This window comes from Thermobia domestica, chromosome 8 (genome assembly GCF_964235325.1).
Source record: "Thermobia domestica chromosome 8, izTheDome1.hap1.1, whole genome shotgun sequence".
Taxonomy (NCBI): domain Eukaryota; kingdom Metazoa; phylum Arthropoda; class Insecta; order Zygentoma; family Lepismatidae; genus Thermobia; species Thermobia domestica.
In genome coordinates this window covers 265,516,703-265,538,921 of record NC_137461.1, presented here as the reverse complement: position 1 = coordinate 265,538,921, position 22,219 = coordinate 265,516,703, and the positions used below count along the sequence as shown (strand labels likewise).

The following is a 22,219-nucleotide window of genomic DNA, read 5'->3' as shown; positions in this document are numbered from 1 at the left end:
TCCACTTGATATCATGCTACTTCTACAAATTTGCTACAAACTTACTCCATCATCTATACATAGCAATTCACTTCCTTTGTGAGTCTCCTATCCTTTACTTGTGTGAGTAAGGAGACATGCACAGTGGGAAGGAGATTCATGGTCATAACAGAACGATGCGCTGAGTAGACAGCGCAGGTTCAGCTAGTAGATGCGTTAAATAATTAGGAAAGCAAGGAATTCGTGTTATTACTCAGTTCAAAATATTTTACAATCGCGAATTCTGTCGAGGAATTTGAAGCTTAAAATATATAAAACGATAATCATACCTGTTGTGCTGTATGGTTGAGAAACATGGCCGCTTACTCTGAGGGAAGAATGTAGACTAAAAGTATTTGAGAACAAGATCCTGAGATGAATATTCGGATCCAACAAGAATGGAAATGGAAAATGGCGGAAACTTCATAACGAGGAACTAAATAATTTATACCGTTTACCAAACATTGTTAGGGTATCAAATCTAAGAGGCTCAGGTGGGCAGGTCATGTAGTAGATCCAGAATGGAAGAAAGTAGGAACGCTTTCAAAGTTTTGACTGGAAATCCAATCGAAAAACTACTGTTAGAAAGACTTAAACGTAGATCGGAGGAAAATATTAAGATGGATCTTGCAGAAATATCAATATAAAGTAAAAAGTGGATCCAGATGGCTAGGGATAGAAGTCAATAGAGAGCTTTAGTAAACAAACGCGGCATTGAACCACCGGATTCCATAGGCCATAGAGTTAGTTAGTTACATGATTATAAAACAGTTGGTAGAACGGCAAACAGTGCAGAAGAAAAGGAGATAAAAAGGTATCTTTAGTGATGAATTCAGGATTAAAAGTTCAAACTAAATTCATCATTAGCTAAATCTATCAAATTAAAAGGCTTAGTCACTGCGAAATTAAAATATCGCTAGTTTTACAGCAATTATGTTATATCTTCAAATACATAAAAGATAATCGAAATGTGGAACAAGAGCGCGCTAGACGTAATTATTTTGCATGAGGTACCGTTATCACAAGTCACGTTGTACCTTTCCGTTTGCAGCCATATATAAACGCGAAAATAAATGCCAACTTTCTGAATGGCTGGAAATCGAAAGCAGATAAGTGAGTAGTGATAACGTATCTCATGTAAAATATTGTCTAGCGAGCTCTTGTTGCACTTTTCGATTATCTTTTATCTATTTGAAGATATCACATAATTACTGTAAAAAATACCGGTATTTTAATTTTGCTGTGATGGAGCCTCTTAAGTTTGGCATTAAAGATACGTATATATGATTCCATATGGCGTTAAATAAGTTTCAAACATTAAAAGAAAAATTGAAATACATTGAGCCTTCGAGGCGTTGGCTGGAGAAAGAGTACATAAGCCTAGTTATCCTCTTCTCGCCCATGAATTCAAATGAACCACAATCTCGCAAAATCTTAGCACTAAGGATGAATAGAGTAATTCTCAAGAAGAAATGCATAGTTGATTCGTGTGTTCCAACAAAACTTCAAAGTAATTTCTCTCAAACTATAGTTTGCACGTTTTTGCTCTTTCTCCATTCATCGCCTCCATTGAGCTTATTTCCTTATATTGTAAGTACTCATTTCATTAACACGTTTAAGACCTTAAAACTTTCATGCCTGTAGCCGCAGAAGGAAATGAGAGGGGACGGCGTTCTCTTAGTAAGTTGAAGTGTATGCTCAAAAGGAGAAAGAATATCGGTGGTTACCAGTAAAAATAGCAAAAATGGATGATGATCTTGATTTTTGTTTGACTGTTGTTTGTGCTGTACCACATGCTATACCATTTATTCACGGTATATCGATCACTCACGAAAGTTTGCTTGTGACCTGCCCCCCTGAGTTTGTATTCAGATGACGTAGCCCGATCAAACTCTGAGTTATAGCCATAGTCTTAATATGGAAGGTCCCGGGATGTAACTCTTGACTTCATATTGATATTATGCTCATTCGAATACTTTTACACACGAAACGATTAGACAACCGATGAAATCTTCGATCGTAAGCGTGTTCAAATTACGAGCGTTAAAAGTTCAAAATTGAAGAGATTTTGCGAAAAGTTTGAAGTAACCACTTTTTTAAAAAAGACATACGCTTTATTTTTGGTATTGCGGAGTGTTCTTGGGTGGCTAACAGAGTGATGAGATCAAAGTATACGCATTTTGCAAGATAAGGGTACTTAAGGGAGAGAAGGTGAAGGGTAATTGCGCCCTACAATTTGGAAATTGCTTCCCGTTTCCCACACCGGGCCGTTAGAGGCTGATAAAATGTATTGCCCACCCCTATTCGACTGTATTGTCTTTCAAATACCGCTCAACTATCACGTTTTTCACAAAGTTTTCTTTCTTAAGCGTTCGTCATACTGTAACTGTAGTTATAAATAACGTAATAGTTCTTCTAACGTAAATGTCTTTTTATTATTATTATTATTTTCGTTTTATATGTTTACACATCGTTTTTCAGAACCACAGAACAGTTTGAAATATACCATTTCTTTAGAGTCATGATTGGTGAACTAACTGTTCAATACTTCTAACATTTTATTTTGTACTGTAAGGAAATGTATTTTTTGTCTTTCTTTTAACCGAAGCTTTATCTGTTTACATTATGCAATTTTTATTTATTCAAGACTGATGAAGTAGTAGTTCTTCAATATAACTTTTCTTTATTTATATTGTATATTTTTTTAATTGCTTGTAATGACAGTCAACTGTTTACAATATACCACTTCTATACAGTAACATACTGTACAGAGTGCCGACTGTTCAATGCATTTTTCAGTAATCACTTTTTATGTTTGTAGGTTTATTAGCTAGTATATCTTCGGTCGACAATCTATATTATGACAAAATTAATTATGAATAGCAAGGCGTTCTTCAGAGAATTTTGTACGCCTGGAAAAGCGTTTCGGAGACAAATGTCATTGTTCAATTTGAAGGTGACCGCACAGGAAAATGATATTGGAATGACAGTATAATCGAATAGGAGTGGCAAATACATTTTTATCAGCCTAACGACCCGGTGTGCGAAACGGGAGACAATTTCAAGTTGTAGGACGCCATTACCCATCACCTCCTTCCCAATAAGTGGCCTCATCTTGCAAAATGCGTACATTTTGACCTCATCACTGTGTTGCGCACCCAAGACAACCCCTTGATACCAAAAATGAAGTGTCTATCTAAAAATTTAGTTACCTTAAACTTTTCTCAAAATCTATTTAATTTTGAACTTTTAACCCTCGTTTTTCGAACATGCTTGCGATCGACCTTTTCTCCGGTTGCCTAATTGTTTCATATGTAAAAAAGAGTCGAATGAGCATAGTATCGATATGAAGTCAGAATTACACTCTGCAACCTTCCCTAGTTAGTCCTTCTGGGTCGGGCCGAGAACAATTCAGTCCCGTCCTCGTAATTGAGGCATCTTATAATCTTTCTGGAAAACTAAAATAATCTAGTCTTATAATATTAGCTTTAACTGTCTCAACTTCTGATTTTCAAGTTCTTTCTCCTATCGTACAAATGTACAGGCCTAATATGCGGCGAGGATAAAAACATATTAAAATAAAATCTTCAGTAACAAGTACATACATACAGAATATTTGAAGAGCATCCATGCACCCTTTTGAAATTAAAGGAAAATGATTTTTACAAATATATACACATGATATTAATATAAACAACACCGAATTATATTAATATTGTACAATGATTATCTACATAGTTAAAAGCAAGCTGGCTATTTATTTTATCTTTATTAATTAGTTATTATTTTGGGTTTATTGATTATCCCGATTTCACCAAGACGCAGTGAAGGGATCCAATATAGTTGTCGGCTTTTTGGTGTAGCTTCCTTTTAATAAATCTGAATCGCTCCTTACGTGTACACAAGACGAAAGAAAGTTCCTTGAATAGCATGAAATAATCGACAAAGCATTTGAAAAATATGTTTCCGTTTGATGTAAGATTTCCGTAAAGTGATACCCATTAACTCCGTCTCCCCTACACAATTTAATAGGCGCAGGACACACCTACTGGCTCCGGATCCCCTCCAAAACTTTCTAACTCAACATACGTACATTTGTACACTTTCTCAATATAAATAACACCGGAAATGAATTATCGTACCAAATTATAATTATTAAAAAGTATAGATCACACATGCGTCATTTCGGAGTTGTAGCCTGCCGGAACTTTGTCCGAACGATAAAATGGATGGTCATAATTGGATTTTGATTTAAGTTGAATTTAGCTATGTGAAATCGTGGTCTTACAGTTTAACGTAATTCGAAGCACGTGAGTTCCCGCCGAGAATCAAACAGGGATGACCGCCGAGAATCAAACAGGGTGGGAACAACGATAACCACGAATCAGTGGAGAAAATTGATGATATCTTCTAAAATAGAAAAATGATAGATCAGAAACTGAAAATTGAAACTCATTCCTTATCTACTAGCACTATAATCACTATCCTCTTTTACCGTCCCTCTTCAGACATTTTGTCAGAGCTATGACCCCTTTTTATATCTAACTAATTTTCGGCAGTCCATAACTGCAATGAATCGTCATGTTTTACTGTGGCGATTCATTTCTCAAAGTTTGTTCGCTATTGTTTCCGAATAATCTGTATATTAACAAGGATTTTCATATATGGGGGATTCAATATACAATAGTGGTACAGTTTTTTCATTCTCTTCAAATTCTTTTTCCAAAAAGAGATAGAATATCATTTTCCTTCATAATGAGATATATTTTTTATTTAGAATTAAGTCTTATTCTAACAAAAAATAGAAAACTTTTATTTTATATGTTGTTTTGTAAAAAAAAAAAAAAGAAAAAATGTCATCTTTTTTTCTCAATTGATGTTGAAAGTTAAATTTAAGAAAATAGCTTTACGCTAGGCTTGAACCCAGAACTGTTTGTTGGGAAGGGATCCTTGCTTTGAAGGGGGTCTAATACTACAAACCCCCCTATTTGGTACAACATAAGTCTATTTGGTACTGAACGGGTATTATTCTCTACCCGAAATGACGATAAGTAATTGTAAAATACTTCTACATACATTTTCCGAAAAAAAAATAGAACTGTATTGTTTTTATAAGAGAAAGAATACAGAAGAAGTGTAAGGTCAAGTTTTCCTGCTAATCAATGATTTCCCTGTTAAACTTTCATAGTTTTATTGAGAAAGTGTACACAAATCTATGCTGAGTTAGGAAGTTTTGAGGGGAGAAAAAATGAAATGAAATCTTTAAGTTTCACGTCCCACGGTTATGCCGGTTAGGCTAAAGGAGACGGTGATACTGAGCAATGAATGAAATGGTGGAATGAAGAAAGTGGGAGGAAACGGGAGAACTCCGAGGAAACCCACGAACACGGTGTTTGTCTACCACAAAATCCACACGGCGTGAGCTGGGATCGAATCAGGGACCCCAAGCACCGGAGGTGAACGCTTTACCACTGAGCCACCGCGCCCCCTCATTTTTCAAGGGAGACTCCGGCCCCGGTGGACCCCCGTAGATGTGCCCCTGGTTTACGCGCAATGTTAATTCACTTTTTTGTCTCAACTTCAGGGAATTTGATTTAGTTAAAATACAGTATATCAAAAAGAATGTATTGGGGAGACGGTGATAATGGAGATCAATGGGAAATATAGATGACCCAAGTATCTCAGAAATTACAAACAACGGCGCCGACTTTCCAAAATTTATGTGGGCACATATCAATGGCGGGTTGTATTATATGTTTTCAGAGAAGTCTCAATATGTTTTGATTGATTTCCTTTTAGCTAAAATCTTTTATGAACACTTTCATAAAGGGCTCTGCTGTGATAAAGTAAAATATACCGGTAATATAAGGATAAGTTGGGGCTGCTCTAGCTCAGTCGGTAAAACACAGTTGACTGAAACGCAAGAGAAACGGGTTCAAAAGAGAAAGGTTGAGTTACTGTAATGAATATTCTCAACATCTGTAATCGTAACATGAAGTGAATACTTTAAATAACTTACATGATGCACAATTATTGCAAGAGGCAATGATATTATCAACACGTTATTAAAAGAAAATACCACATTCGTACAAATTAAAATGAAAAAATCATCATAAAAGAAAATAATTTTAATGGTATTGCAGAAAGAACTGTGCAAGGTTTTTGTTGTGGACATAAACTACAAAATGATTGACTTAAGTTTGTTGTTTGGCTGCCTTTGCACAAACACATTAGAAACAAACAATTTTGTTTTAGAGGTTAGAAATTATAACTTTCATCTCAATGTTTTAATTGCTTATTAGTTTTTTGAAAATGGCAAGTGAGAAACATTTATTTTATTTTGTTTTTATCAAACTAAAAATCTTGTGGGTGCGCCGAGCCACAAAATTATGTGTATGGGTGCTAGAGACCCGAAGCACCCACGTACTCGGCGCGCATGACTACAAGTACAAATTCGCTACTCTGATACTTGCTACTTACTCTCTGGCCGAAATAGCATTACACCTTACTGCTAATGACACTATTCTGTCAATTACTGGAAGAAAATTATGGAAGGCAGTGGCGAATCTGGAAGGTAAAAACTGGAGGTGCCACCTAGATCCCAGTCTATGATAGGTATATCATTAGTTTACTATAAACTTTCAAAAATATATAAATAATAGCTTAAATTAATTTTGTCACTCTAAAAACTGAGTGGCCTACGCTCCCCGGCGCTGGGCTAGAGCCGCCACTGATGGGAGAAGTTTTTCTTTTCAGCAGCATGCTATAAATTTATGGTTTCCTCATAATTAGGTAATGTCTAGCACCTTTATTGTTTCGCATTTTCAATTGTAGTCTCCAAAAAAATATGCTTCAATTTATTTTCTATTAAGTATTATGTCATTATCCTCGTTTCTTTCTTTACGCACAAAATGTACAATTTTCTAGATGTCACTTTTCGGGGCAATGCTAATCATAATGATCACACCGATAAAATGGTTCTTTCCTTTACGTTTTCAAATGAATACATTTTTTAAAAATATTAAAAAGGAGCCAAACAAGTTTACTGGTTTCAGTAACCTTAATTTTATGTAATATATGATAGTAAATGATTATCTACATAGTTAAAAAGAAGCTGGCTATCTATTTTATCTTTATTAATTAGTAATTATTATGGGTTTATTGATTATCCCGATCTCACCAAAACGCAGTGAAGGGGGTTAATGTAGTTGTCTTTTATGTGTGTGTGTGTGTGTGTGTGTGTGTGTGTAGCTACCTTTTGATGAATCTGAATCGTTCCTTAGGTATACACAAGACGAAAGAAGGTTTCTTGAATAGCACGAAATAGTCGACATCGCATTTGAAAAAATTTGTTTCCGTTTGATATAAGATTTCCCTAAGGTGGTGCCCATTAACTCCGTCTTCCCTACACAATTTAATAGGCGCAGGGGCTCACCCACTGGCTGCGAATCCCCTCCAAAACTTCCTAACTCAATATATGTACAGTCATGTCCAAAATGATTGTCTCATATCTATAACTGTCTTCTTGTAAGAATATAATTTGATAACGATTTTGCAGGATACTTTTAATACTGTTACTATATGTATAATGTATATTTGTAGTAAATTTCATAGGAAAAGAATTATAAACACGAAAATTAGAATGAGTAAAACAAAATGTTGCTAAATGGATAAGATTTTGTTTTCATTATATTGTTCTTATTTACAGCTTTTTTGATATGAAATTTACCACCTACATGTGTTTGCTGATTATACACATACACATTATAAAAAAATACAGGACGAAATCGTTATCAAGCTATATTCCAACAACAACATATTTATAGATATGCGACATTCATTTTGGACATGAGTGCACATTTGTACACTCATGTCCAAAAAAACTGTACTTGTTTAACAGGGAAATGATTGATGTAGTATGAAAATTTGATTGTATACTTCATCTGTACTCTTTCTCTTATAAAAACAATCTAGTTCTTTTTTTTCTGAAAATAAAGGTGGAAGTATTTTATAATTACTTATCGTCTTTTCGGGTGAAGAATAATACACGTTCAGTACTACACAGACGTATTGGCTTGTAATATTGGACACCCCCCCCCCAAAGCTAGGACCCCATTCAAACAAAAACAAAAATATAGGTGCGTATCTGTGCATTATTTACGAAGTTGAATTGATGTCATTACTCTGTGCAATATGGTGTTTCCTCAACAAATGTCTATAGTCTCATAAGTGTAACATAAGACATATGGCCTATCATCATGGAAAAAATGGACATGTTGGCATTTAAACAACGGAACTCCATTTAAAATGGTCTTTCAAATTTGAAAATGTCGGTAAAGTTGAACGTCAGAGAAGGTGTGAGTTTCAGAAAGAACCTCCTACTCGGACTTAGTCACAAACCGTATATCTCTGGTACGTTTGGATCGATCCCAGCTCTCGTCATGTACGAGCTTTTTAGTGGATCAATAACATATGAGTGGGTTTTCTCCAAGTTCTCCTGTTTGTTTCCACTTTCATCATTTCACTATTTCGTTCATTATTGTCGTAACTGATGTCTCAGTTTCGGTGTACAATTGCGACAGCAGCATCTGCAACAAACTTTGCGAACACATTGACCGACTTTGCTCACGAATGTGCTCGCGGATGTGATATGTGCCTGGCCGCTAACGACAGCCACTTTGAGCAACTTTAATAGCTGTACAAGAGCAAGAAACTTGTACTTTATTGTCCTATGTATGAAGCTTGTCTTGTGCTTTACTATGGAAACTTGCGATGTATACGAAACACACAATAACGTTTTCTTTCGTTAAAATGTTTATCCATTTATGACGGACACTGTATAAAATGATGTGATAACTAAATTGTGTCATTCGAAATTCCTAACATTTAAGGGGGGTGGATTTTAAAGATTTGAAGTCATTTTTTAAAAACAGTGAAATAATATCATTTTTGATTCAACAACGGATTATAAACAAAGGCTAATAATGCTTTGTTTCAAACATTATTTTTCCGAAAGTGCCCCTTTATCCCTGATTGGTTGATTTGGAAAGTAATGTCCTGTTCAGCAGCAAGACTATATGAGAGATGGTATTAAGCTTAATATGGGATCCGAACTACGTGACCCTACCGGTTATCGAACCCAGATCTCCCGTGCGAATGGCATGTACCATAACAATATACCAACGAGGGAAATTTTCACGCCTGAAATAGCGTTGGACTAGAAAATACAGTTGTACCTACAGGATAAGCATACAACACATCTTCAATGATGTATTATAGAAAATAAAATTGTTTTAAACAACACTGTAGTTTCCTTTTTGTTGAGTACATTTTAATTCTAAATAAAATATTGCTGAACATGCTTTTTCGTTTTTCATTTAGACTTTGGTCTGAATGGTCGTAGACTATTTCATAACCTGGACTTGTGTAACCTGAAAATATCAGCACTGGAAAGGAAGAAATACGTCAACGAAATAAATAAAATCCTAAGCTAGATACGTAAAGACAAATCGACGAAATAAATAAACTGCTGAGCTGTGTATGTAAAGACAAATTAACAAAATAAATTACTGAGCTGTATATTTAGAAACAAATCAATGAAACAAATAAACTACTGAGTTGTATGTGTAAAGACAAGTCAACCAAATAAATAAACTACTGAGCTGCAAATGAGAAAACAAATCAATGAAACAAATAAACTACTGAGCTGTATGTGTAAAGACAAGTCAACCAAACAAACTACTGAGCTGCATATAAGAAAATAAATCAATGAAACAAATAAACTACTGAGTTGTATGTGTAAAGACAAGTCAACCAAATAAATAAACTACTGAGCTGCAAATGAGAAAACAAATCAATGAAACAAACAAACTACTGAGCTGTATGTGTAAAGACAAGTCAACCAAACAAACTACTGAGCTGCATATAAGAAAATAAATCAATGAAACAAATAAACTACTGAGTTGTATGTGTAAAGACAAGTCAACCAAATAAATAAACTACTGAGCTGCAAATGAGAAAACAAATCAATGAAACAAATAAACTACTGAGCTGTATGTGTAAAGACAAGTCAACCAAACAAACTACTGAGCTGCATATAAGAAAACAAATCAATGAAACAAATAAACTACTGAGTTGTATGTGTAAAGACAAGTCAACCAAATAAATAAACTACTGAGCTGCAAATGAGAAAACAAATCAATGAAACAAATATACTACTGAGCTGTACGCGTAAAGGCAAGTCAACCAAATAAATAAACTACTGAGCTCCATACGAGAAAACAAATAAACTAATAACAAGGAACGGACATGAGCTTGACATACGGACATTAGAATCAAACCTAGTCCAGTCGACAATGATAACAAAGATATGTTCAGGCACAAACAATTAGATGCCATGGACAATGGAGTAAGTCCCTTGGGCCTATTAACCCTCCTAGCATAAAGAAAATCGTAGACTTGCAGTGAAATAGCTATAGCACAAACACTGTTTATTGGACAGTCATGGTTTATAGTTCATTCTCTTCAGCATAAAACAAGCCTTCCAGAGGTGCTATGTATTGGCACACATAACGTACTTGAACAGGAGAAATTAGGATAATGTTGGAAAAATTTCCTCCAAAAACCCCTCCTATCAACTTTGTCTTTTTCTGCAGTGACCCCGGGTAAAAGCACATAATCTAAATATATCGCAAAAAATACTGTCATGTTTATCGAATGGACTAGGTTTTATTCGGATGTCCGGATGACACATTCATGTCCGTTCCTTGTGAGCTGTATGTGTAAAGACAAATCAACGAAATAGATAAAACTACTGAGCTATTTACGTGATGACGAATCAAATTGTGCTTTGGCTGATTTGGTAACAAGTTACTACTTGGAAAGAATATTCCCTTCCATAAATTTAATATAAGCTTTTGGGGTTTATTTCCCACTCGTAAATCGAATATTCTCACCCAAGTTGGTGAGGACCTTTAGCGAATACTTCTTTTGAAACTTGGTTAACTCGCAAAATGGGACACTTGTAGGTCGCGGTACTACAGTATTTGACATGTTCGATTAATTTCACTGTCCTTCAAGTTAGGAGTGGGTGAGTGGTCTCAGACAATCTGTGTGTTTTTTGGATTAGATCAGTAAAATGATTAAATGATTTCTACTTACCTTGTTTGAGCGAAGTGTTACTTTCCCCCCGCAGCGCGCGCAGCAACGTATACTACAGTAATTACACAGGTGTCCTACACCATCTGCGAATTTGGTCTTGAGGCAGATGTGACACGTTGCATCCAGTTCGATTCCTTCTTTCTTCTTCTGTTCGCTGCGCTGCCGAATTGTGTCCTCCAACACTTTCACTTCGTCTTGCTTCTTCCTGCAAAGCACAAAGTAGGAGAACAATGATTACTACATAGCGTCTTATAAACAACCTTTAAAATTACTTTGTAAACTAAAATGCATCAAATATTTTACAAACATAATAAGTCGTATTAAACCTCTAGTTTTTAAATTAATGTTTTACATAACGTCAGAATTTACTTCTATCAAATTCGACAAACCTACAGATCAGCTATATCCGACCTCACAATTTACTTCTCTCAGTCTCAGTAATCACCATCATCATAGGTATTCTGCCCTTATTGGCAGATCACTTGCCGCATCTGAGAAGCTTCCATGCTCCACAGTCCTCCGCTAACCTCTTCGTCATCACTTATTTAATGGCTAGTCTCAGTAAAGCCATTAACAATTTTTTTGATTTTATCACGCTAAGTAAACCCATAAATCAGCATTTCCGACGTCACAATTTACTTCTCTCATTCTCAGTCAAACCATTAGAAAAATCAATTACTTCCAACTCGATGCTCTGTAAGGTCACAATTTGATTTTATCATTCTCAGTAAACCCATAGATCAGTCATTTCCGACGTCACAATTTACTTTTCTCATTCTCAGTAAAGCTATAAAAAATCAGTTACTTCCAACTAGATGCTTTGTAAAGTCACAATTTGATTTTATCATGTTCAGTAATCCCATAGATCAGTCATTTCCAATTCAATGCTCTGTAACGCCATCACTTACTTGTCTCATTCTCAGTAAACACAGAGGTCAATCATTTCAAATTCGATGTTCTGTAACGTCACAATTTGTTTTTTCTTATTCTCAGAAAACTCATAGATAAATCATTTCCAACTAGATGTTTGAAACATCACAACTTATTTCTTTCATTCTCAGTAAACCTATAGATCAGTCATTTCTAACTCGATGCTCAGTAACGTCATAAGTTGGTTCTCTCATTCTCATTAAACCCATAGGTCAATTATTTCAAAATCGATGTTCTGTAACTCCATAATTTGTTTTATGTCATTCTCAGCAAACTTATATATTATTTATTTCCAATAAGATACTCTGTAACATTACAACCGGCTTCTTTCATTCTCAGTAAACTCATAGATCAGTCACTTCTAACTTGATGCTCTGTAACGTCATAAGTTGCTTCTCTCATTCTCAGTAAATCCATAGGTCAGTTATTTCGAATTGGATACCCTATAACGTCATAATTTATTTCTCTTATTCTCAGCAAACCCACAGATCAATCACTTTCAACTCAGTGCTCTCTAAGGTCACAATTTGCTTCCTCGTTCTCAGTAAGTCTATAGATCAGTAATTTTCAAGTTGATGCTCTGCAACATCGCAACTGGTTTCTCACATTGTCAGTAAAGCTAGAAATTAGTAAAAAAGAAATTATATGTAAGTAAAAAGAAGAGAAATTGGTTAGAACACTGGCTGAGAAGAATATGTCATCTGTATTAAAATGCACGGTGGAATAAAGAAAGAGAGAGGGTTAAAGAGAAAAATGAAATGACATCTAGCTTTAAGTCTCATGTTTATACTCTGGGTCATACCAGGATTGTCAAGTTAGTAAGATGAAAAATGAAATGTGTAATTACAAAGAAGAAAAAAATGGTTGGAAAATTGACTGAGAAGAAACTGTCATCTGTGCTAGAGTATGTGGAGAAAGGAGAAGAGGTGAGATGGTTAACAAGAAAATTGAAATGAAGTCCCATGTTTATGAAAGCGAATTATTGTGGAAGAATTGAGAAATAAGGATGTGGGAAGATACGGGAGAGACCCGTGAAAACCCATGGACGATGTTGTCCAACGAAATTCACATTGTGTGTTAATTCAAAGTTGTGCACGAGATGACACGATAGAGCATTTTAGTGACAAGATACGGCTCTTCCAACAGAAACAGATACTATTCGAGACGAGACAGCATTTTTACGTCAGTTGTTAAACGAGACAGCTCAAATATCGTCTAACTGAGCATCCCTAAAGTAGATACATTTTCCCAGCGGAACAGGACTTATACAAGACTTCTCGAGACGAGACTGTATCACCTTCTGCCTCGCGCGCATCGAACTCTAGGGTCTACTAGAATCGAACCAAAGGGACTCACATCTAAGAGTTGAGCACTCTACGTCTGCGACATGTTTTATTTGTATAACGAAAATGAGATTTTTTAAAATTATTTGACCTACATTATAGTACAACAAGTCTTTGGGCTGAGGTAGCCACCTGGGGACGCTTGCCTCTTGCCCCCCTCTGTGATGATTATAACAACAAAAAATCAGGTTTATTGTCTATCAGGAAAATTTACCAACTAATAAAGTTTGCTAGAAACAGTAAATAAGACAGCATGAAAACATTTATTTCTATTTCTGAAAGTTTCAATCTGGTGCGGTAGATGTCAATCGCTGTAGGATATTTGCTGCCATCTAACGGCGCGATATGTAACTTCTAACATTCTAGAATTACACCCCCTTTGTTGCAATAATAGAAAATAGGAAATGGATATCCACCGTTAAAATTGTCGTTACCCGTTAAGATATTAACAAATTTACTCTATTAACAAACTTGGAAGAGATAAATTGCTCTATTGCAAAAATATAATTCTAATTTCGCTTTGGTTCAAGAGTAATCGTGTGGGGTAACAGACAGACGGACGTACTAAAATTACAATCTTATATAGCCCACTTACGTGATCCTAATAACTAGATCCGAATAGTTGTTAAGTAGATCGTAATAACTAGATAATGTTATTAACCATACAGCATTAAGTCGTCTGAGATCGAACCCCATAACAAACGCGAGCAATCTACCATGAAGCCGTGCTTTCCTCTTAACATTGTTACAAATTAAGTTTATTTATATCGATAATTAATTTATCTAATTATGAAATTTAATATACAAGAATCAAATTTATTGTAATTTTTCATGATTTACAATTTTACTAACATCAATAACGCTTAAACTCTTCTCTGTCTCTTTACTTTCTTATTCGCCTGTTCTGTGTGCCTCTTGTTTCGCTTTGCTGGTCTCAGAAAGTTTCCTAACATACATGACTCCTCGAATTGCTACCCGTTCAGCGTGATCGGAGATATTTTCCAAGAAACCACAGCTCGCATACCCACCTTTGTTCCCATACTGTTGGGAAGGTAATACTAAATCTTCTGCTTTCAATGACTCCAACAGGTCATGTTATGTCACTGTCTTGACGTACGGTACAGCATTCTGCCGTAATTTTTCATATAAACTTTTGGACTGTGAGCTGTCTCTCCATACTTCTTGCTCGGTTGTTACATAAATTGTTTCACCAATGATTTGTTTTTATTTAAAATACTTAAAACCTCCCTGCTCTGCAATCACAGAAGAAAGACCTCTTCTAGCACTTTACCGGTGGGTAACGTTCCCTTAATAGCCGACACGTTTCCATGTTGAATGGCTATGCTAATGCGTTGAATCAGGAAAGGTTTTGCTCGAGTATCTCCTGATTTAATCGATAGATGGTGGCCCATTTCATTTATAAATTTGAGGCCGTCTTCTTCCCAAGAACCGCTAGACTCAATTGCTATTGCAACAAAGCAATAGTTATCGAGTAGATTACAGTAGAGCGTCGATTATCCGAACGTCGGTCAACCGAACGACCGCTTAACCGAACTGTGTACTCGCTCGCACCTGTTACTCTCCCACCCTACCGTCCATCATCCCCCTCACTCCCATACCAAGTTTCCCAGAGTAGTCGCCGCACTGAGCCACCGCTGGCGGAACATTGCTTCTAATGGGGCCTTCATAAGGCGCTGCTGACCGGCCAAGCCGCCAGTCGCTGTGTTTCAACAATCAGCACACTTCTGTCGGTTTGGCACTGGCTGTAGAAGTAGCGGCAGTATCAAAGCTGTTCACAGCAACAGCTGCGCCAGCTTACAGTTGAGGCGTGCCGCTCCGCGCATGGCAAATAAACATGTACAGTTCGATTATCCGAACAAACCAGTTTTCCGAACACCCATGTACCCCAATTACTTCGGATAATCGACGCTCTACTGTACTATATTTATTCCTTTTTTTTCTTTTGCTCTTCGAGCAGCTAAGAGTCCAGCTTGTACTGAGGAATATTGAAGGTTGGAAGGGGCATAAGTATCTGAACATGTGAAATCCCAAATCAATGCCTTTCCTTTCTTCCATGGTACTAATGTCATACTATCAGGTCTTTTTCCGTCTGAAAGGCTACATCCATTCGGTTCACTCACTGCTGGGAGCCCCGCAGATATTAAATGTAACCTATAATTATAAGCTTGGTTATATTTAATTAATAAGAGTGAGTAGTACAATAAATGAAATGAAATCTTTAAGTTTAACATCCCACGCTTATGCCCGTTAGGCTAAGGAAGACGGATGATTAAGACAAATGAATGATGATAGAAAAATTGGTAGAATGAGAATATGGGAGGAAACGGAAGCATTCTGAGAAAATCTACAGACACGACGTTGTCTACCACAAACATGCTTACCCGGGGATCGAATAAGGGACCCCACACAAGAGGTAAACGTTCTACCATTGAGCTGCGGTGCCTTCCAGCTTTAACTCCGGATTAAATAGGAAATTTCATGATCCGTTTATTTATTTATTAAAGTTTAGCGTCCCTTTTCAGCATCGGGACCAGTGGCGTATTTACGATTTTGTTTCGGGGGGCTTTGTTAACTTTCGGGGGGGGGGGGGCTTTGCCTGAAAATGTGAAATTTCTGCAAGATATTTAATATACTTTACTATAGTAAGTAAGATTTCGGGGGTGCTTAAGCCTGGAAGCCTTCCCTAAATACGCCACTTATCGGGACTATACGAGACTGTAAATCTACAGTGTAAGGTGTAATCCGAACTACGGTAATGCGTTCAATGTGCCGAAAATCGAACTCAATGATCAAATATACGTGCAATAACCACCAGACCAGAGATACTGTCTTGTTAAAAAAAGAAAATGACCAACCATCTCTTTTTAAAAAGTCTTGTACTTTTACCCACAGTAGCAATCAAATCAAATAATGGCGGATTATCTTTGAACAATCGAAATGTTATTTAGAGTAACATTATTAGTATTTTGTACGTGGACAGACAAGCAAAAGTTGGTGACCAAGATTTTTTTTTTTAAATAAGACCATACATCTTAGTTATAGATACAGTAACAGAAATCAATTTTTCACTTTCACTGAGAGGAACTACATATTGCTCACGTAAGATAAGTAAGTGAAGCATTCCTTGCTATTTAAAAAAAAAAAAAAAATTGCCATGGTTTCAGCCAGATTCGAACCCGTAGTAAAATTACGAAAGAGTGCGTCTGGACAAAAGCCATGTGGTACAAGTATAGATTTATTATTATTATTATTATTATTATTATTATTATTATTATTATTATTATTATTATTATTATTATTATTATTATTATTATTATTATTATTATTATGTTCCATTTAGTACACGAATGGCGAAATGGACTTTAGTTCTGTCATTCGGAACTCACTATAATTTGTGTTCCATAAGAAACAAGACGTAGAACTGTTGCAAAAATTTATCACCTAGTTATGTCTGGCGCACAATGGGTCAAAATGATGTTCTCCCTTCCCCTCCAGTCTTCGCAGAGATCACCCTCTCCGCTGCTATCACGTCGTAGCCACTGCAGCAGAGAGAGACCGAGAGAGCGAGGAAGAACAACACAAATGAAAGTGGGACAATGTGCGTGACTTACTCTCTCTCTCTCTCTCTCTTCCTAAGTATATGTCTCTGTGTGTGTAGCAGTGCGTACGTCTATTGGTTGTATTATGTCCATGCGGGTACATTACGTAACTGTAGAGTGCAACATTACTGCAACCAATGAAGTCGAAGTTTGGTGTTATAATTCTGTTATGGATCTCTCTCAGTTCTCATGTTTTTTTTTTCAGACTCAAACTACGCTATGCATGTATTGGTATCAGAAGTCTTATAGAATAGATATGTCTGTCCGTCCGTCCATCTGTCCATAGATCCTTCGTAAAAAGAAAGCTTTCGCCCAGTTGGCGCGTGCTTGGCAGATATCATACAATCTGCCTTTTGTTGTATTAGCAAGCGATTTTTTATACCCTTCGCAGAAGGTAATCGTGTCACTGGCCGTTCATTGGCTATTGACTTGACTTGACTTGAAAAACGCTTGCATCAAGCTTGAATGTAACACTCAATGCAAGGTTGCCCCCATGTAACTTCGTTACTGGAAACCAGATTGTGGCATACTTGCACGTTTTCCAATCAAACTGGATGCAAGTTTGGCCAACTTGCAATTCAAGCTTACAGCAAGCGGTTTGCAAGTTGTCTCTGCCACTAGGGACATCAGAGAAAACGAAATGAAATATTTCAATTTAACGTCCCTCAATTATGTCTTTTCGACTATTGGACACAATGATTAAGGCAAGTAAATGATAATGAAAGAATATGTGGAGAGAGAAAGCGGGAGGAAAATCTCTAGAAAATAACCGAAAACGATGTTGTCCACCACAAGCTTACTTGACCGGGGATCGAACAACCGTGCCCCCCCTGATAAATATCAGAGCAACAACGAGATCAGATAGCGAGAAAAGGTTTCCATAATATTGACCAAAGGACGAATCTATATCTTGGTCAAACGGATTCAATCAGGTGAAGATCTTGGACTCAGATCAGAATATCTATGAATCTTCGGATTCTGACCGTTTAAATTCGGATCCTCATTTCGTTATTTGGGTTTCAAATACATGGAACTTCGAATATATATATTTTTTTTCTTATGCAATTTCAAACAGTTTAACATTTTTACGCCTTGAAACTTTATAATGCAAGGTCTTTAAAATTGCAACACTAGAAAATAAACGTCTAGATCTATTCAATATTTTCTATATCTATAGTTCTATTCCTTTCTATTTTCTCCTTCCAGTTTCTGTAATGTCACCTCTTCTACTTTACAATGGTTGGCTAATTGGTGTGTATATGTTTCGTTAGTACACACAGTGAGACCTGAATGCATCAGAAGAATGCGATCTTGCCCAGAAATTACTTTTTGGATCAGGAGCCACAAAATTTTTGAACGGCCCGTAACTGGAGTTTTCGTATTTTTTACGAAATAAGCACATCATACTGAGTTAAGTGATAGTTTGGGTTTGAGTACATTGTATGTAGTTCTCCAGATACAAGGTGGACAAGAAAGTTTGTGATTGAATGAAAAATATTGGATGTTTCGAATCAGGGACCACAAAAATTTTGAACGGCCCCTAAATCGAGTTTTTGTATGTTTTATGGAATAAGCACATCATACTCAGTTAAGTGATAGTTTGGGTTTGGATACACTGTATGTAGTTCTCCAAATATAAGACGTACAAAAAAAAAAGTTTGATTGAATGAAATATATTGGATTTTTTGAATCAAGGGCCACAAGAATTTTGAACAGCCCCTAAATCGAGTTTTCGTATTTTTTACGGAATAAGCACATCATGCTGAGTTAAGTGGTTTGCCTGCACTATATGTAGTTCTCTAGATATAAGGCCTATAAGAAAAATTTTGAATGAAATATCTTTTGATCCAAAAATGAGACAGAGAGAGAGAGAGAGAGAGAGAGAGAGAGAGAGACTGAGATAAAGAGAAAAGAAATTGTCTGGGACAGAAGCAACTGTCTTTAATCGACAAACAAAACTTGGAGAGTGCTGAGTAGAGGCTGAAGAAAGAAGAAGAAGAAGAAAAAAGGAAATGAACTGAAATATTTCAGTTTAACGACCCACGAATGTGCTAAGGGAGACAATGGTTAAGGCAAGTAAATGATGATGGAAGAATTGATGGAATGAGAAAGTGGGAGGAAACGGAAGTACCCCGAGAAAACCCACGAACCAATATTATCCACCACAAACGTATTTGTCCGGAGATCGAAACAGGGACCTCACGTACCAGAGGTCAGCACACTATCAATGAGCCACCGTGTTCTCCAGGAAATAAGGAAAGAAGCTACTTCTGCATGCTCATACAAGCTTTTCTGCTAGTGTATAGGTATGTTTCATTTTCTTTAAAAAAAATTAAACTTCTGTAACCATGCATGTATATGAGAAAATTTCGGTTCGAATTTAGAATACTGCCTGAAACCTGGATGGATTCCTGGTAGAAGGGCATGTGCTTCCGATTACGCTTTAAGCTGAAATGGATTCCTGCTAGAAGGGCATGTGCTTCCGATTACGCTTTAAGCTGAAATGGATTCCTGCTAGAAGGGCATGTGCTTCCGATTACGCTTTAAGCTGAAATGGATTCCTGCTAGAAGGGCATGTGCTTCCGATTACGCTTTAAGCTGAAATGGATTCCTGCTAGAAGGGCATGTGCTTCCGATTACGCTTTAAGCTGAAATGGATTCCTGCTAGAAGGGCATGTGCTTCCGATTACGCTTTAAGCTGAAATGGATTCCTGCTAGAAGGGCATGTGCTTCCGATTACGCTTTAAGCTGAAATGGATTCCTGCTAGAAGGGCATGTGCTTCCGATTACGCTTTAAGCTGAAATGGATTCCTGCTAGAAGGGCATGTGCTTCCGATTACGCTTTAAGCTGAAATGGATTCCTGCTAGAAGGGCATGTGCTTCCGATTACGCTTTAAGCTGAAAACTCGCATCTTAACAAGATGTATGCAGCAAGACGACGAATTCATACAGAATGATTAATTGTATCGTGATTAAGAAATAATCTCATATCGTAAATCGTACACTTGAATAACTGGAGCTCGAATAGTTAATACATGTAGTGTTGGCCACAAGGTGAGAAATTTCTCGTTTCGTTTCAAAAAGGAAAGTAAATGAAATCTTTTAGTTTAACGTCAAGATTATGTCCTTTAGGCTAAGGGAGACGGGTGATCAACGCCTAATTAATGATGATGGAATAATTTGTGAAATGAGAATGTAGAAGTAAACGAGAGTACCCCGAGAAAATCCATAGACACGATATTGTTCACCACAAAGTTACTAGACTGGGAATCGAACCAGGGACCCCGTGCACCAGAGGTAAGTGCGCTACCACTGACCTACAAGGCCCTCCACAAAGAATTAAGATTAGTCTCGGGCAGGAAAGATAAAAATAAAATGAAAGATGATCTTTTTTACGACGATGCATATCTCGCTTCTAAAAAAAAATAAGTACAGTCTTTCTGGTCCCTTTTTCAATTGCATTCAGTAATTAAGTAAATTAAATTAATAAATTAGTTAAATTAGACTGATAAGTTAGACTGAAACTTAGAAAAGGTAACTTTAAAAAATATATTTTTAAAAAAACTTCTTTTTAAAACAAAATAAAACAAATCATAATAAGAAATAAAATTAGTTCTATTTTCGAGAAAATTACTTCTCAAAATACTCTATTTATGGCTTACTAAAGATAAAGGCATGAGCAACGCTACAATGAGTGGCGTATTTAAGGAGGGCTTCCGGCCTTAAGCCCCCAAAATTTTACTTACTATGTTAAACCAAGTGAAATATCTTGCAGTTTTTAAATTTCCAGGAATAAACTTAGCAAAGCCCCCATCCCGAAAAAAATTGTAAATGCGCCACTGGCTACAAAATAAAATCACTAGTTAAATTCTTTAACTCTCATGTAAATCAACTGATAGTAGGTATATGAGATTTTTTCCGTGCTTTTCTTCTTAGTTATCTATTTTTTAAAAAAAAAAAAGGGGGGGAATTGTCTTGCAAGTAATGTTTTTTACGTTTTAATGCGAATTTTTTCTGAAGAAAATGTTTTTATTTTATTTTATTGTTTACTTTTAGTTCCTTTTAATTTGTTTGATATATTTTTCAAAAGAAATCATGATTTATTTTATTTTTCAAATGAGTTACAAAAACTCAAGAAAATCTTAAATTTTGTTCGAACATGCGAATGTACACTGCCGCGAACTAGATATGGTTACTAGAAAGCTAGAAAGTAAAGCTGATTGCATACCGAAAAGGCTGCCATCGATCTATCACATCAAACAAGAGATATAAAACTCTTGATATAAAACAATATATCAATATATATATATATATATATATATATATATATATATATATATATATATATATATATATATATATATATATATATATATAAAAGTAGAAATTGGAATATTGTATGTCACCCGACTTAACGTCGCTGTGCGAAATTGCATGATTACATATCTCAGGAAATAAATTAAATTAAACTTCAGAAATTTGAGAAGACTTTTCTTTTAGCATTGTAACTGAAAAAAAAAGTATGTATGTAATAACAAAATCACATCAATATGAGAAAATTTGGCAGCGAAAACAGAAAATATATGGTGAATATTATACGTAGTTTAATTCACATATAAACCAAAAAAGGCCATACGAAGAAAAAAAAGAAACATCGTAAAGTATATTTTCTATAGTTACGCATTAAGCAAAAAGAAAAAAAATAGCACTAAATCTTCCGTAAGAGCTAACGTTCATAAATTTGTTTTGTAGCTTCTGAGCTGGCACCAGAAGAAAAACTGTTGTCGCAAAACGACATATTGGCGCAGTGGCTACTCTCAAGAGAAACTGTGTGCACGCCAAAATAACAGTACACACATTCTGTAGTTAGTTAGTATTTTGCTTCCTAAACATTGACAAAATATTCCGAGAGAGGGCGAAAGAAACAACCAACTAACGCTCTTGGCTTTGCATAGAAGTCACAGGACACGTCACCATTAGGCATGACACACCACAAACATGAAGTAAGCATATTTTTCTTTTCTTTATTTTTGCATGCTGTCTTTATAGAAATATATTATTAGAAATTATGCCTTTGTTACTAGCGCTTCTGAAGAAAATAATATATCGTTACATGTAATTTAATGTTGCGCTAATGATTGATTGGAC

The 22,219-nt window shown here is 35.9% G+C and overlaps 1 protein-coding gene across 10 annotated transcripts in view; it reads right to left on the bottom strand.

Moving 5' to 3' along the window:
• The window catches only part of Rim (Rab3 interacting molecule), a 516,869-nt gene that overhangs the window by 383,614 nt on the left and 111,036 nt on the right, over positions 1-22,219 (bottom strand). For all 10 annotated transcript variants that reach the window (XM_081769756.1, XM_081769757.1, XM_081769750.1 and 7 more), the window contains exon 2: positions 11,179-11,383. In XM_081769756.1, the coding sequence (XP_081625882.1) occupies positions 11,179-11,383 (205 nt within the window). The remainder of the gene's footprint in view (positions 1-11,178; positions 11,384-22,219) is intronic.